Source organism: Antedon bifida, chromosome 5 (assembly GCF_963402885.1).
Source record: "Antedon bifida chromosome 5, ecAntBifi1.1, whole genome shotgun sequence".
Lineage (NCBI taxonomy): Eukaryota > Metazoa > Echinodermata > Crinoidea > Comatulida > Antedonidae > Antedon > Antedon bifida.
The window spans coordinates 5,381,880-5,400,326 of NC_136230.1; the positions used below are offsets into that span (position 1 = coordinate 5,381,880).

Below are 18,447 nucleotides of genomic sequence, written 5' to 3' on the forward strand. Positions count from 1 at the left end.
CGCATGTTATTTTACTATTTTGCCATTTTTAGAAATTTTGCCAAATTTAGACCCTTTTATTTTTTTTAATAACTAGTTACTCTATCATAATGTGGAATGCGCAGAATCATATAACATGTTCTGCACATGTTACCTCAATAGATTGTGAAAAGTAATTTTAACATTAACTACAACCCCTATTCAGGGAAAATTTCTATTAAGGAAACACTTTCCCACAAAATTAATGAGGCGCAATTTTATTATCGACGTATTAAAAAATATCTTAAAATCGTGGAAGAATAAAATTTCACTCTTCCCTGCTGCTTAAAATATAGGCTTATACAGTAGTTTGAATAATATGAGGCGACTATAGGTATAGCTGGATGCATTATTTTTTTTTCTATGAGATTAAGGCAGAAATCATGAATAATTCATTAGAATAATTATGACATTATAGAGGGCGCTATATAAACATGCAGAGAGATTAAATAAATTGTGTAAACAGCGTTTGCCAACCGAAATGTTTGGTCTAAGTGGTAAAGGCTTTAACCTTACACTGATTATATTATTATTATTATTATAATTACAATTATTTTTAATAGTTGAGAGAGATTATTTAGAGGGTTAGGTTTAGTATATTTGAAAGTTGATCAGCTATCTTGCAATTCTTTATAATAGAAAATAATTAAATTAATGAATTATTCCTGATTTCTGCCTTAACCTCATAGGAAAAAAATAATGCTAGCTGGACATTTCAAATTTCAAACGATTATTTAAATAATTGGCCTTTGACGTCTAGTTACAATTAGATAAGGCAAATCTCAGAATCCCATTGTTATCCAACATTCACAATTATTGTTATCCCTGTACAGACGTACTAGCAACTTTTGGTAATCAGGCAGAGAGTTCACGTTCAAAGAACGGCCACGATGTGTCATCTCCAGTAATTTAAAAATTAAACCGTAGATGTTTGAACGGAAGCTTGTCACACACGGTACAATCCACATGTTCGCTACAACGCATCAAAAAGACGTAGTATATAGCCTGTAGTACGGCAATCAATATCAGAAAATGGTTCGCGATACAAGGTAAAAAGGTAAGCAAAGTATAGTTTAAATATCTCATAGGCTCGCCATACATAAGCATGGTGAATGTACAGACAACGGTTATTTCACAGCCTAGACAGATAGTTTTAATATAAAAGTTAAGTAAGCATTATGTGCTATTTTGTAGGCACATATGTCGTGAGGACGGGTGTTATTGTTCACCGTGTCTGCCACTCCTTTCCTACGAAGACATAAACCTTCAAAAATATAATCACTACCCAGTACCATGTATTCCGGTGATTAGTAGGCTATTCCTTCTGTTCCTATATTTTAATTGAAGATTATCATAAACAACGGCAGGAAGGAAACTTGCTTTAGGCTGGTTTTAAGTAGAAGTTTGTCTATTGTCCAAGAACGGGCCTACATATTATATTGGCAACAGATTCATGAAGTGTTCGGTCAAAGGTCCGTACCATCATATTTATATATTGTGCCTAAATGTCTGTCATCATATCTGTGTATTGTGCTGCTCTAATAAGATACCATACAGTCGATAAACAGTGATATCGTACTATTAATATCATATTCTGTTAGATCGTACAGATTCATCCTATAGTAATTCATTATGAGAGTATATTGAATGTACTAGGGTGTATTTCTTTATTCAAGCTGTGAATTCGTTAGTACTAGTATATTGTAGCTAGCCTGTTTTATAAGCCTACAACTTACACACGATAAAGCAATGGTAAATACTGTACTACATTCTATTCTATAGGCAATATATCAATGTTTTGAAAATCATTAAAGTAATCGCAAATATTTGCTATATTTTATAGCCATAATTCCACTGTGTAACCAATGCATTATGTGTCTAGACCCGCGATATTAGGGATCTAACAGTATAACATCATCATCTTTTTAGTAATGGGAATTCATGATAATTGAAAACTGTATATAGGCCCCTAGCTTCGTTCGATATACTTTAATTTCAAGATATTAGCTGGTATAGGCTATGTCTATATATGTATTTTGTACCACAGTTTGAAAAAGTGTTTGTATCACGGTAAAATAACATAATATAGGCTATGCTTTTTCCAACGCACTTCATAAACGATGTCGACCTCGAGAAATATCGCATTATTAATGTTAATAGCGCTCCGTAATGCATTCAAATGGCCTGCGTATGTGTACAGTAATAACATAATGTATGATTATGTATGTACAGGTGAAACAGACGTAAAAATCTTAAGACTACTTATGTCACGTGTCCTCATGTCACGTGTTCTCATCCAAGGAATCGATTATTGATAAAAATGTAAAAGCAGGCCAATTTAGCCAAATATTAAATTACACACTAAAAACCACCGGGAGATTTGTCTGATAATTTTAATTGAATTCAAAATATATACAAAAAACACATTTCCTTGCACAAGGCCGTTAGCCTACACATTTTGTTTTGTTTGTTCAATAAGTACTATCAATACAGTTCTTCCTGTTTTTAGAAATACAGTATAAAGGGCAATATATGTTTTACCACTACAGGAGGTCTACTATACTTACGACCAACCCTATGTAGGGACACCGCTCTTAGGTCTAAGTAGTCGATAGTGGTTCAACTGTATTTTAATTTTATATGCACGGTCCATAAGTTATACCGCAATCGACATAGTCACTTCCCTTCTAAAAATGAAGGGAGTGAACTGGGCACTTAAATTATTAACTTCTGTTCAATGCATCTCTCATCCATGGCTATTATTATAAGCCAGTACATTTTATAATTTTATCTCTGGGTCTGATTTTTGATCTCCATTGGCCTCTTTGCATCTGTTCTTTGTAAGCCCATCTGCTGATCGAAGACATTATCACCAACACAACGGCTCACTGTAAAAATAAGTTACAGTAATATACGTCATCCAAAATTGTATATCTTCAGTGAGAGTTTACACTGTGTACAATAATTACATAGTATAAACATGTATTATCAAAATATGTGTTACAAATTACCATGAAACAAATGACGTACAGTAATTGAAAGTTACCCATTAATAATAATGAACAAATAAAGTTAATGATTACCTTGTCTGGTTGACTGGTTGATTGATTGATTACTCCGACGATCGAGTATGGAGAACATTAAAAGCGGTAGCCTAAAACTAATATAAGGGGACATCGCTATTAAGGGGACATCGCTATTAAGGGGACATAGCCATTAAGGGGATATAGCTATTAAGGGGACATAGCCATTAAGGGGACATAGCTATAAAGGGGACATAGCCATTAAGGGGACATCGCTATTAAGGGGACATCGCTATTAAGGGGACATAGCCATTAAGGGGACATAGCCATTAAGGGGATATAGCTATTAAGGGGACATAGGCCTATAGCTATTAAGGGGACATAGCTATAAAGGGGACATCTCTATTAAGGGGGCATAGCTATTAAGGGGACATCGCTATTAAGGGGACATAGCCATTAAGGGGACATAGCCATTAAGGGGACATCGCTATTAAGGGGACATCGCTATTAAGGGGACATCGCTATTAAGGGGACATAGCCATTAAGGGGACATAGCTTTTAAGGGGATATAGCTATTAAGGGGACATAGCTATTAAGGGGACATAGCCATTAAGGGGACATAGCTATTAAGGGGACATAGCCATTAAGGGGACATAGCCATTAAGGGGACATAGCCATTAAGGGGACATAGCTATTAAGGGGACATAGCTATTAAGGGGACATCTCTATTAAGGGGGCATAGCTATTAAGGGGACATCGCTATTAAGGGGACATCGCTATTAAGGGGACATAGCCATTAAGGGGACATCGCTATTAAGGGGACATCGCTATTAAGGGGACATAGCCATTAAGGGGACATAGCTATTAAGGGGATATAGCTATTAAGGGGACATAGCTATAAAGGGGACATAGCCATTAAGGGGACATCGCTATTAAGGGGACATGGCCATTAAGGGGACATAGCTATTAAGGGGATATAGCTATTAAGGGGACATAGCTATAAAGGGGACATAGCTATTAAGGGGACATAGCCATTAAGGGGACATAGCCATTAAGGGGACATAGCCATTAAGGGGACATAGCTATTAAGGGGACATAGCCATTAAGGGGACATAGCCATTAAGGGGACATAGCCATTAAGGGGACATAGCTATTAAGGGGACATAGCTATTAAGGGGACATCTCTATTAAGGGGGCATAGCTATTAAGGGGACATCGCTATTAAGGGGACATCGCTATTAAGGGGACATAGCCATTAAGGGGACATCGCTATTAAGGGGACATCGCTATTAAGGGGACATAGCCATTAAGGGGACATAGCTATTAAGGGGATATAGCTATTAAGGGGACATAGCTATAAAGGGGACATAGCCATTAAGGGGACATCGCTATTAAGGGGACATGGCCATTAAGGGGACATAGCTATTAAGGGGATATAGCTATTAAGGGGACATAGCTATAAAGGGGACATAGCTATTAAGGGGACATAGCCATTAAGGGGACACAGCCATTAAGGGGACATAGCTATTAAGGGGACATAGCTATTAAGGGGACATAGCTATTAAGGGGACATCGCTATTAAGGGGACATAGCTATTAAGGGGACATAGCTATTAAGGGGACATAGCTATTAAGGGGACATAGCTATTAAGGGGACATAGCTATTAAGGGGACATCTCTATTAAGGGGGCATAGCTATTAAGGGGACATCGCTATTAAGGGGACATCGCTATTAAGGGGACATAGCCATTAAGGGGACATCGCTATTAAGGGGACATCGCTATTAAGGGGACATAGCCATTAAGGGGACATAGCTATTAAGGGGATATAGCTATTAAGGGGACATAGCTATAAAGGGGACATAGCCATTAAGGGGACATCGCTATTAAGGGGACATGGCCATTAAGGGGACATAGCTATTAAGGGGATATAGCTATTAAGGGGACATAGCTATAAAGGGGACATAGCTATTAAGGGGACATAGCCATTAAGGGGACACAGCCATTAAGGGGACATAGCTATTAAGGGGACATAGCTATTAAGGGGACATAGCTATTAAGGGGACATCGCTATTAAGGGGACATAGCTATTAAGGGGACATAGCTATTAAGGGGACATAGCTATTAAGGGGACATAGCTATTAAGGGGACATAGCTATTAAGGGGACATCGCTATTAAGGGGACATAGCTATTAAGGGGACATAGCTATTAAGGGGACATAGCTATTAAGGGGACATAGCTATTAAGGGGGCATAGCTATTAAGGGGACATAGCTATTAAGGGGACATCGCTATTAAGGGGACATAGCCATTAAGGGGACATCGCTATTAAGGGGATATAGCTATTAAGGGGACATAGCTATTAAGGGGACATAGCTATTAAGGGGACATAGCTATTAAGGGGACATAGCTATTAAGGGGACATAGCTATTAAGGGGACATAGCTATTAAGGGGACATAGCCATTAAGGGGACATAGCCATTAAGGGGACATAGCTATTAAGGGGACATAGCTATTAAGGGGGCATAGCTATTAAGGGGACATCGCTATTAAGGGGACATAGCCATAAAGGGGACATAGCTATTAAGGGGAAATTTCTATTAAGGGGACATAGCTATTAAGGGGACATAGCTATTAAAGGGACATAGCCATTAAGGGGACACAGCCATTAAGGGGACATCGCTATTAAGGGGACATGGCCATTAAGGGGACATAGCTATTAAGGGGACATAGCTATTAAGGGGAAATTTCTATTAAGGGGACATAGCTATTAAGGGGACATAGCTATTAAAGGGACATAGCCATTAAGGGGACATAGCCATTAAGGGGACATAGCCATTAAGGGGACATAGCCATTAAGGGGACATAGCTATTAAGGGGACATAGCCATTAAGGGGACATCGCTATTAAGGGGACATAGCTATTAAGGGGACATAGCTATTAAGGGGACATAGCCATTAAGGGGACATAGCTATTAAGGGGACATAGCTATTAAGGGGACATAGCTATTAAGGGGACATAGCTATTAAGGGGACATAGCCATTAAGGGGACATAGCCATTAAGGGGACATAGCTATTAAGGGGACATAGCTATTAAGGGGACATGGCCATAAAGGGGACATAGCTATTAAGGGGACATAGCTATTAAGGGGGCATAGCTATTAAGGGGACATAGCTATTAAGGGGACATAGCCATTAAGGGGACATAGCTATTAAGGGGACATCGCTATTAAGGGATATTATACCGTGAAACGAACGAGGGGAAATAGGCCTACATAACCCTTTGCCAACCCCTATTCAAGGGAGGCCCTATTAAGGGACACTCTATACTACCGGTATGGGCACGTAGCTAAATAAAAATATAAAATTTATAGCAGAGCCCTTTCTTTTGATCCCTATTAGTGGACATTTTCCCATAAAGCGAACAAGAGGATATGTGTTTTTGGGTAAAAAAAATCCAAACACAATTTTTTTTTTCAAGGAGTTTTTAAGCTACGGTTTGGTAAAAAAGAAGGCTGCATACCCTTAAATACAAGATTTGTTTATGTTTGTGTTTTGTATACTGGTACACTCCCATGTTTGAACAATCTGTGCCGTAATTTGTATTATTACAGTTGTCTATCGATTCAAATATGTAATTATTCGACAGGTTCAAGTTACTTGAGTTATTTGATCATCATTTTACGCTACTCTAATCCGCATCCTTTCCTTGAATACGCTACTACATTACTCACTGCCCATTCGATTTCATCTCGGCAACTTAAACGAATTAACTAACAAGTCTTCAGGCATAAATATCCATTGATTACTTTTACACTATGAATTTTTATGCCGTTTACTAACAAAACATCTTAAAATCCGAATCCAGGAAAGATGCATGTGAATGACACTAAAACACGTTTAATTCGTCAAACGTTCTATATATTAATTAGTCGTTGTGAATTTATAATGAAATAAAATCAATACTCGGGTGTTATAAGAACAGATACTTGTCTTCTGTATCATGCGTGACAAGCGTGTATTCATCACGTGATACGCGCGAGGACCAATGCAAGAAACGGTACTGACAATCACTCGGAAAGTATACGCGCGCGAGTATCTTGCGTGTTATGATAAATCGTACTGAAATACTAGTGTATTTAGATGCGCAGACTCGAATCCTTCGTTATAAGGAGAATTATTTATCTTATTTTAACCATCTTTCATAAAGACCTCATAAGAAACAAGGTAGAAAGAATGATGTTGCCATCCATGTGTTACATTATTTATACTATTGAAGTATTTTCTCAGCGATTGTTGACTGCTGTGTAAAGTATACCAATTTACGTAAAGAGCAGCTAATTTGATACAAAGATTAACATTTACCAGTAGATTCTATCTGTTCGGTCATTGTACTTGGAAGTGATTAGTTATGTGTCATGTATTGTTAAATGTAGTGCGTAAAAGTTGGCTACTGTGTTGGAACTACTTTGAATTGTATGTCGAACTACTGTATGTCTTTTATTAATTTCAATATTGTACTGTTTCCATCTTTAGGCTAAACGACATTGAATGCTGTTAATATTTCCGCTATATTATATCCGGCGGTATTGCTATTATAATTATCAATATGGAAATTTACTTATGTTGCAATTTTTCAAAATTCATAATTGAATTAATTATTCAGAATTTTAAACTGTATAGATGTTAACATGTTTTGTACGCGCGCATATAGACGAAAAATATTTTTTACGCGCACATATACAATGTTAACACCTTTTTTACGCGCGAATACAATATTAACATATTTTGTACGCGCGCGTACACAACTATGTGGACACCTTTTTTACGCAGATGTGACTTCATGGAGAGTAAATTGATGAGTTTAGTTGTAATTTACACTCCATTCATTGGTTTCTCGTTCCAGACAATACAACATATAGCTTCGTTTATTAGTTATATTTATCATTCTAATCGATACCTGTATCTTAAATAATGATACTAAATATCGATACATATTCCTCTTAAATGATTATTTCTAAGAAGTCGAATGCAAATATATTTGCTGACAATGACATAATCTGTTCAGTGCCATAGTTGTTGTTATTATTATTATTATTATTATTATTATTATTATTTATACCAGGAGTATTTCACGTAAATCACGTGGCTATTTGGACGGGCTTCCCCGCTCCTCGAATCGGTTCCTCGACACATTTTGGCAGTAGAGTCTGGTCCAGGCAACGACTAGTCACAAAGCTCACTATGGTGGTGATTTTTAAGACGTGTAATTAACTACAATAGCAGACGCGTATATAATTAAATTTGTTTGTACGAGGGGAATCCCTACAGACTTGACTGGCAGTGTCACTAATTACTGACTAATTATGTCGTCATTATTTTGCCTTGCCTTTTCAAGCCAGTCTGATTCTGCAGCATATCTTATTAAGTTATCTGTAGGTATTGTCAATCAGAAAAAGACCAACGAAGAAGACAGATCTATATATATAGATCTACACTTTTGAAGTACAACACGTCGATACTATGAAAGGAATGGGTAAGTATTGAATTAGATCGATGTAGTATAGACCTACATTTAAAACAATTAATACTCTACAATGTGACAAAATAATCAACATTATTTTGAGGCAATGTGAATGAGGATTTAGTTGAGATGAGGATGCAGGTAATGCCAGTTTAAACGAACCTAGATGGAAAATGGCATTTCTGACCGCATCATCTCAATGGTGGTATAGTAAATATAGACGATAACTTCAAACTTTAGACATTAGGAAATATGTAATGGTTGTAGAGTGCAAGGCCTAATAGTGTATTGCCACCAGCACAACACACATGGTTCATTCCATACAGTACGTCGGGGCGAAAATCATAACCTTGTCGTGTATAATATAGTTTACGCTCTCCGATTTTGAAATTAAATGGTGGTAAAATAGTATTTCGTATTTCCAATACGACGCAAAATAGAATAATAATAATTTATTGACACTGCACTTTTTATCAGTGAAGTCATTTATAGGTCCATGATTAAACTTGTAAAGGTGCGTCCAAAGAAACAAAACAGAACTAAAACAATGAATTCAGAAAAGACGTGGTGAAAAAACAGAGATATGATAATAATAATTTTCTTGGCACTGCACTTTTTCTATATCAGTGGCACACTTCAAGGTGAGTCCAAAGAAACAAAACAAAACTAAAACAATGAATTCAGAAAGGACGTACTGAAATAACAAAGAAAATATAATCAGAGGGAAGCAACGCTAATTTATAGGTCCATGCTCAAATTATGCTTTGTGTTTTAATAAAGCAAATTAAAACAGGAAGTGTTTGACAAGAGCCAATGTTCCGTTTCCTCCATGAGTTGTTATACGGTGTGTTTTACAAGAACATCCGGAATGAATGTAGGGTTTTGGTGATCCTCTACTGCAGACTTTACTTCGGCTATTTGTTGCTATTCATCAAGGATATTTAGTCAACAACAAAACAGTAAGGTTTCTTTTAAATCGTAAACAACTTAGCAGTTATAGTCTCAATATTCCGTATTGTTGCCATAGGCATAAATACATTTTTGTTTTACGAATTCATAAATTATTGTTGGTATGTTTATAGTTCTGTAGAACAAAGTTAGAAGAATTCAGGAGAGTTACTTTTAATGGTGGTAAACACCTATGCGGCTAACCGTTTCGCAAGCCGATCAAATGACGTAAGAGTAAGAGCAATAATATCGTGACGATCGATACAACGATTTTATTTTCATTTTATAATTCAGTTCATTATTGGTCTTATTGATCATGACCTCATTTGATTGAATTTTTTTTCAAAATGTTATCAAAGACAGCTTAAATTGTTATCCTACTAGTTAGGCCTATAGTTTTTCGTTTCTTTTATGTAAGAAAAATGTACGTTTATTTATTTTTATGTTCTAGTATAAATGGACCTTTACTCTAGGCTATATTCACGATTGACAAGAGTTCGGGCTCGGGTGGCGATATTTGTAAAAAAAGTCCTAGGTTCGGATTGTGATACGTCTGTACCATCATTCAAGAACCTATTGTTCAAACAGGTTTTTTCTCCATTAAAAGAACGAACATATTTCATTGAAAACACGATTGTTTACTAGCCCGCTCGCGATTTTTTTTTCGTACATAACTTGGGAATCTGTTATGTGAAAGAAATATCGCAGCCCGCCTGTCCGAGAATCTCTTTACGAACAATTTTCATTAAAAATACGACAGTTCTGTCCATGAACTTTACGCATAACGGATAAGCATAAAATACAGGTTTACCAACCACTCTTCAACATTACATTATGTAATGATAAAGAGAGCGGAATGGCGAAGACACTCAGTTCAGACGAGACATTGTGAAAAAGATGATAGTGAAGATTGTATAAAATGGAGATTAACAAACAATGATAATGGGTAATGCTGATTATTATTTAATGACGATGATGATGTCATGACGATAGATATTTGGAGTAGGGTAGCTAATTCAGGCAACAGCCTTGTAGGACTCATTATGAATAATCTTGTTATGTTTTTTGCCTACCCTAAGCTCTGTCTACACTACCAACTAGTTTGACAAAAAAAAAGTGTGATATGCCCAAATATGGTAGTGATATGCCCAAATATGCAAATATGGTGGTGACATGACATCATCATGTCCATATTTGGGCACATCACATTGTTTTGTCACATAAAGTTTGATGGTGTAGACAGAGCTTTATTTAAGAAATGACTAACTACTGTATTTTTCTGGCCCTAAGATCTTTTTTTACCCATATTTATTATTTGTTAATTTCTATGGACTGTCTTTGTCTTTGTTGTGAAATAAAGACCACCGGAAGGCTTTAAGGCCAATTTACACAGACGAGCGATACCAGTTTTTCTTTTGTATTGTTGCTTTTATATATGATTTGTAAATATTATACACCTGTGATAACAACTATAGGTCGTACCTGATGTTGAAACACAATGGTTTGTAATGTAAACTCTTTACTATATATTTTATGTTTATTTTTATATACCTTTTTAAATTATCAACTCAAACCTATGATACTGTAGGACAATTTAATACAGTACCTGTATTACCATGTTGATAATGATTTTTCTTTTATATTTTTGCAAATAGTTTAAGAACCTGTATCCGTCATATAATGTATTGTTTTGATGTATTATGTTAATTTGGATGCACCACTTCTGTGTGTGCCACCGATGCAAAGGTGTCATTTCCTAATAAATTATTATTATACCAGTACAAGGTAAACAACGTAGCTTGTCCCACGTAGAATCTGTATCTATCTTGAGCGGAAACCGCCTGTCCGCTTGTTGTGTGTAAAATGGTCATAAATATAATAAGGAATAATATAGGTTCTATAATTATATTACCGTTACCGATCGTCTGTGTAAATTGGCTTTTAGACTATACACCTCCTTTGGAACACCCTTATTGAGGTTACACCCCTACATATGGGGAAGTGACAATTTATTAAGTCCGCAAGGTCTGTCTTTGAAAGATCTAACATATGCAGCGATATCTCGCATATAATATTGTGTACAGAGAAGCCTATTGATTTCCTGAATTATTTAAACTCAGGTTATGACCGTAAATTGTGCTTCGTAAATTAAGGATCTGTTTTTGGTTGATTTGTCTAGTCAATAATTAATAACGATATGAATTTTACAACTATTATTGGTTATTCGTATTGCTTTGTTTGTAATATTAATGATGTGTTTACCACGTCTGTTCAACTAAATATACGCATTAATTATAAATATGAACTTTAATTCAACGTTATGCATTTAAAATCGCATATTGTTCCAAGGTTCCTTAGAGATGAGTTTCACTTAGTATTTGTAATAACAGGCTTATTAGTGGTTTGAGTTTCACTTAGTATGTGTAATATTAGGGGTTAAACAAATATTTAGTTGTGTTCTTCTATGCCATTTTATAATAACAAAAGTCAGCGCACGATCTAAACATAAGAAACAAATAACCAGGGAGATTAAAACAATGTGACTTCCTTATAAATCCACGGGAGAAAAAAACGAATGAGTAAAACTGTAATTCTTCTGAAGGCCCCTTTTGAAATATGTTACGGACACTTCGAATATATGCACTGTACACAATAATTCGGATTTTACACCATATTGTCGTGTAAATTTGTTTCCTTCTTGGAGTAAACTCTCCTTTTCCTTTAATTCGGGTGTAAGTATTTAAGATTGCGAGTACCCCACAGTGGGAAACTGTAATATTCCCTTCTTTTGAGGTAATCTAATAAAGTTACACATTCGGCATGAGTAAAGTTCGACGGTTACACTACGAAATGGGTAAATTTACCCTCAATTCACAAGTAAGTGCGGAAAGCATGCGGTATGATGACTGTCGCGTGGAGCAATTTCATATTTTTAATCATCTTATCTTGCATATAATGTCTATTTTTGTATCAGAAAAGACTACTGATTATTTATATTTTTTACAGTACTGTAATGCATTATACGACCATTACACATGCACAACATCTTTAGACAATAGGGCCTACACGTTTTTTTTACTATTTAATTAGCTACCCTCTTCTGGATTATATTTCATGTCGATTTTATGGTTTGTTTACTGTATTGTAATATAATATTGCGAGTTCATAATCTGTTTTCGGCTTTAGTCTATTCTCACTCCTGGCTATTATTTTTTTGGTGACTGAATAAATGTTATTATTATTATTATTGAACGTTAAATCGATCAGTGCCGGTGTGTATGCCAGGCTTATACGCATGCGCAGATTAATCGTTTTGTATAAAATTATTCGTATATTCTTATTCGTTTACCCATGGAGAAATTCTCCATGGTTTACCACTCCGGAAGCTTGGTACAGTATTGCTATTTACACGGCGCGGTATACAGGTCACATATCCCTTGGTTTGTTCTTTTGTTTTAAAATGAAATTATTAGTGCCTTGTCTGTGACGTGACAAACAGGCTATTAGCACGTGGCATTAATTGGTGAGTCCGAGAGTCGCATATTCAACAAACCACGATGACAATGTTTTATTATAAAAGTCAGAACGTCTCGGATACATAGCTCATTTTAATTTCCTTATTTCTTTCAGAAAGAGGCTCGGCAAAGTTAAAAAACGTTTCAAGAAAAATGCGAATATGTTGCTTTGCATTAATTGTGTGTATTCTATGCATTTGTACACACACCATGGCATCAGCAGAGAACATATTGGTTTTACCGGGAATGGAAACCGGCAGCCACTTTTTATTTATGAAAATCGTCGGCAACGCGTTACTTAACCGTGGACATCACGTCACATTTGTGTTAGGAGAAAGTCATTCACACGATTTGAACGATGAATTTTCAGTATTGCGTTTTAACACAAATGTTACCGTAGGAACATGGAAGGCATTTTGGAATAATCTTGCCGTTGCCAATTCAAGAGGAGAGCACATCCATCCGTTATCATTTAACCATTCACAAATGAAATCACTTGTGTATGACGGTTGTCATTCACTGTTAAGAGATACGAATTTTATGGATAATATAAAATATAACACGCAGAAGAATTACAGCGTGATTATAGGCGATATTTTAAACCCATGTGCTCCTATTTTATCTCTTTATTTATCAGTTCCTCTGGTTGAGGTAGCTACCGGTTCAATTACAGCGAATCTTGTTCATTTATCAACTCATACAGTGAATCCTTATTATTTTCCACGTGATAATAATGGTCTACCGACTGTTGCCCCCTTGAATCTCCACCAGCAAGCCATTCAAAGTACGCGTATTTTGGTTGCTACGTTACATTATCAGACAGCAGTTTTAACAAATTTCGATCATTTGAAAGCTAACTATAATATCAGGCCAGATATATCACTTTACACGGCAATGTCTAGGGCCAAGTTGTGGCTATTCAACGTTGACTTTAGCCTTGAGGTTGCACGTCCATCAATGCCAAATTCAGTTTTTGTTGGTGGGATAACAGCTACAGACCCACGACCCTTACCAAAAGTACGTATTGCTTCATGAAATTAAACCTTGGTTCATTAGAATGCAACGCACACAGTAAGTAATTTGTGGCGGATTACTCACTTACAAGCGATAATTAGCGGACTATCCGCCGAACTAATAATTAAATCCTTTCAATGTGCGCGCATGCATATTGCATCCTAGTGCGATTCAAATGTTTTATCCAGTATAGGCCTAGTACACCTCATTTTGGACACCCCTATATTCAGAGGACACTAGGCCTACCCATATTAAGGTTACACTTTCTCATTGACAACAATGAAACATTAACACACTGTACAGATACGATAACCCCTTCCTTGACATATGCACAATGTCAAAATAAACGCTAGTTTTGGAGTTCTGCAAAAACATGTGCAGTGCCGATTCATTGATTTGTTTATTTTTCCAGAAAATGGAGAAGTTTATGTTGAAGTCCGGAAAGCACGGCGTTGTGGTAGTTTCGCTTGGATCGTATTTTAACGATATGGACAAGAAGATTTCTGACATATGGGCGTCTGCTTTCGCTCGACTTGACCAGAGGGTTATATGGAGTTACTCTGGTAAACCACCGAGTACATTGGGTAATAACACGATGCTAGTTAAGTCTATACCACAGAATGATGTATTAGGTGAGTTGTCCGGTTTTAAATTTTCAATTGTTTATAGTATTGTAAAACATCATGTACGAAGTCCTGTAGCATCAGGCACTTTTTTAAAGGAGCTGATTTCACGCTCGAAACTACAGTGGGGTGAATTATCAAACAAACAATAGACATTTTACACCCGGAGCCACCCTTTAAGTACACCTTTTTCTTTCTAAATTTCAAAGGAATTATGAACAAGGTCATCTTCACAAATGCCCACTTTTTTTCTTACTTAGGACATTACAAGGCAAAAGCGTTTGTGACGCACGCGGGATTAAACGGTGTTTATGAGGCTATATACCATTCAGTACCAATGGTGTGTATTCCATTCAGCGGGGATCAATTTAACAACGCAAAACGCGTCGCAATGCGAAATCTTGGAACGAAAATTGAAGCTCAACATCTAACTTCAGATATTCTGTATGACGCAATTAAGGAAGTTCTAAGTAATCCTATGTGAGTATTATATTACATTTTTAGGCCTGCATAAGCATCATTAAAGATCGTATAAGAGTACATAATAGGAAACTGCAATACGATCGAAAACTCAAATGCATCTACTCTGAAACCTTATATGTAGCCTGCAGGTTTAATATACATAGTTCATTTGCTTTTCTGAATAACTGATTGCTTTGGTGAACCAATTCTCCAAACTTTCCTAGTCTACGGTACACTAGCAAACTTAATTTGTAAACTTGGAAACATTTCCAAAGTTTACTACCGTAGTGTAGACCAGTTGAGTAATCTACACTATCTTAGTTTGCAAAATTGGAAACGTTTTCCAAAGTTTACTAACATCACTAATAACTCGGTTTGCAAACTTGGAAACATTTCCAATGTTTACTACCGTAGTGTAGACCAGTTTAGTAGTCTACACTCACTTAGTTTGCAAACTTGGAAACGTTTTCCAAAGTTTACTATCGTAGTGTAGACCAGTTTAGTAGTCTACACTACCTTAGTTTGCAAACTTGGAAACGTTTCCAATGTTTACTACCGCGGTATAGACCAGTTGAGTAATCTACACTACCTTAGTTTGCAAACTTGGAAACGTTTTCTAATGTTTACTACCGTGGTGTAGACCAGTTGAGTAATATACACTACCTTAGTTTGCAAACTTGGAAACGTTTCCCAATGTTTACTACCGTAGTGTAGACCAGTTCAGTATTCTACACTAACTTAGTTTGTAAACTTGGAAACGTTTTCCAAAGTTTACTATCGTAGTGTAGACCAGTTTAGTAGTATACACTACCTTAGTTTGCAAACTTGGAAAAGTTTTCTGTAAACTACAGTAGTGTAGTCTAGTTGAGTAATCTACACTAACTTAGTTTGCAAACTTGGAAACATTTCCAATGTTTACTACCGTGGTGTAGACCAGTTGAGTAATCTACACTAACTTAGTTTGCAAACCTTGAAACGTTTTCTGTAAACTACAGTAGTGTAGTCTACTTGAGTAATCTACACTAACTTAGTTTGCAAACTTGGAAACGTTTTTCTCCAAGTTTGCAATTAAGTTAGTGTAGACCAGTTGAGTATTTTACACAAACTTAGTTTGAAACGTTTTTACGATGCTTACTACCGCAGTGCAGATCGGTTGAGTAGACTAACTACTAACTAACTACACTAACTTTAGTTTTCTGCAGTTAGCTGAAGTTTATCAACTGATCTAGCCTACACTAGCAAACTTTGGATATATTTTCTTGTTAGTATCGACTATAGGCTAGGGGTTGGAACGTTAGCATGTTATTTTTCCTTTCGTGGAGAACACTACCTTAAAGACTTTCATTTCTTTCAGATACAAGAAAGAGATAAAATACAGATCAGAAATTCTTCGAAATAAGAACATGCCAGCCCCACAGAGGGCGGCCTACTGGATCGAACACGTAGCTAAACAAAAGTATGACAACAGCCACACATCTATGATACACAATGTCTGGGATAATTATATGATAAGCATATGGATGAGACTTTCATTCGCTATACTTTTAATTCTCATTGCTTTGCTATTTGGTTTAAAAGTACTTTTATTTGTTTGTAGGAAATGTGGTTATAGGCCGCCTAATATATTTAATCGGATTCGTCGGAAGCTGGCTTTAAGACGAATCCCTTTAAAGTATTCTCCTTAGATAATATATTTATAGGCCTATTGTAAAACAATGCAAATGTTTGCTTAGATAAAGGTAAATGAAATGTGTGCAGTTGGGTAAACATCTTTCATAATAATCACCAAATAATATTTAATGATAAACTACGCACGCGCGCACAAAATATGACGTCAGTAAAGTACAGTATTTACACAGTGTATGGTACTTAATTTTTAAAGTTTATGCAAACAATTTTCAAACTAAATTCAAATTATATTTATGTTTTAGTGACAGAAGTATTCTGTGATTAGCATTTGTTGAACGCGTTCAAACATTGATAATAATGTCACGGGTTTTGTCCGCGCGCGTACAGTTTTGTGCTTCTTCGTGTCGTATCCCACACACAGTGCTTTTAGATAATATTATTGTTTCGTTGTGTTTCGTAAAACGAAAGAATGTATAATGTATAAGAATATATTTTTCTAAACAGGCTGAACTAAGCTCACAGTATATTACAGTACTAGTTTAAAAAAACTAGTAACCAAAAAGTTAGGAGAGCTTGATTTACTGCATTCTCTGTAGTAAAGCAATTTGTGAGTCTATGTGCAATGAAATATCGAATTTGGCTTGAAATGAAATTTATGCCAAGAATTTCAAATGTACAGCAGGAGCTTAATGCCGAATATACACCTAGGAGGCCGTCCGTGCGATTTAGGCCTCTTGGTAATTATGTACAAGAATACGCTTTTAGGGCTGAACTTAAGCTTTTAATCTTGCCATATTTAGAAATTGTAGATTGATGAGAAAAGAAAAACACGCTTCCATGTATTAGAGTAATATTATGCGCAATGTTTCTGGTTCGTTTAGAGTGGTGAACCTTAGAAATGAGGGCTCTTCCATCACTTTTCTGTGATTTTGCTAAATGTTAATTTTACAAAAACAATCTCCGATAGAAATGAAGGCATAATATAAATTGCCGGATTAAATTAAGGCGTGAGACGTACGACTACGTAAGCCGATGTGCGTAAGAATATATCGTAAATATTAACATAACATTATATAAATCTCATGAACTACGTCATAACGGTCAGAATCAATTTATTTAAGTTATTTTCAGTTAGCGAATGAATCTACGAGATATGGTAACAAATTGAAATGTCACAAAACCTAACTATGATAATTATTTAAATTACATAAATGACGTCACATTTTACGATAGCAGACGACAATTTGTGGAGGGAAAGGGAAAGTAGTTGAGATTAAGGTTTAAGATGTTTCAATTATTGTCCCCTTAAGAAGGGAGATATAATATGAAATCAGGATGGTGTTTAAGGTCACAATGGTTTCAAAGATAACTATTTAAAAATGCTGATTTCGATAAAGTGGATGACGCTGTCATGACGTAGTAGTTTTGTGCAAATACCGCAATAAGCAAATAAAATAAATGTATACAAATATGTAAAAACATGAAGTTTCCAATATTCTGTTTTGTATTTTGTGCTGTTGCGTGAGAAGGAATATTATTTTTTTCGCATTATAGTTGGTTTTTGTTTATAATAAAATCTGGTATTCGTGGAATAAACTACAAGATTGCAATTATCAATATATTCCGGGTGTTTGTAAAAGTAGATCGACCAAAGATTAATTACGTATATTCTATACTTCTTTCGATAATTGTT

The 18,447-nt window shown here is 35.9% G+C and overlaps 2 protein-coding genes across 4 annotated transcripts in view; one reads left to right on the forward strand and one right to left on the reverse strand.

Annotated features, from left to right (window-relative positions):
• Positions 1–1,006: 1,006 nt before the first annotated feature.
• On the forward strand, positions 1,007–18,231 carry LOC144842108 (UDP-glucuronosyltransferase 1-2-like). Of its 3 annotated transcripts, XR_013612081.1 has the most exons (6): positions 1,007–1,075; positions 13,142–14,043; positions 14,453–14,672; positions 14,924–15,143; positions 16,480–17,305; positions 17,351–18,231. XR_013612081.1 is itself a non-coding variant. In XM_078698477.1 (5 exons), exons 2-5 carry the CDS (start codon positions 13,180–13,182, stop codon positions 16,808–16,810), a joined length of 1,635 nt encoding a protein of 544 aa, XP_078554603.1. In that variant the 5' UTR covers positions 1,007–1,075; positions 13,142–13,179; the 3' UTR covers positions 16,811–18,231. The 3 variants fall into 3 exon arrangements, 2 of the variants coding, with proteins under 2 accessions (XP_078554603.1, XP_078554605.1); XM_078698477.1 differs by having other exon boundaries at positions 16,480–18,231; XM_078698479.1 differs by lacking the exon at positions 1,007–1,075 and having other exon boundaries at positions 13,060–14,043; positions 16,480–18,231.
• LOC144842109 (sphingomyelinase C-like) overlaps positions 6,188–18,447 on the reverse strand; it is a 46,142-nt gene continuing 33,882 nt past the window's right edge. Inside the window, exon 4 of the mRNA XM_078698481.1 lies at positions 6,188–6,197. The gene's annotated coding sequence lies outside the window, so the exon portion shown is untranslated. The remainder of the gene's footprint in view (positions 6,198–18,447) is intronic.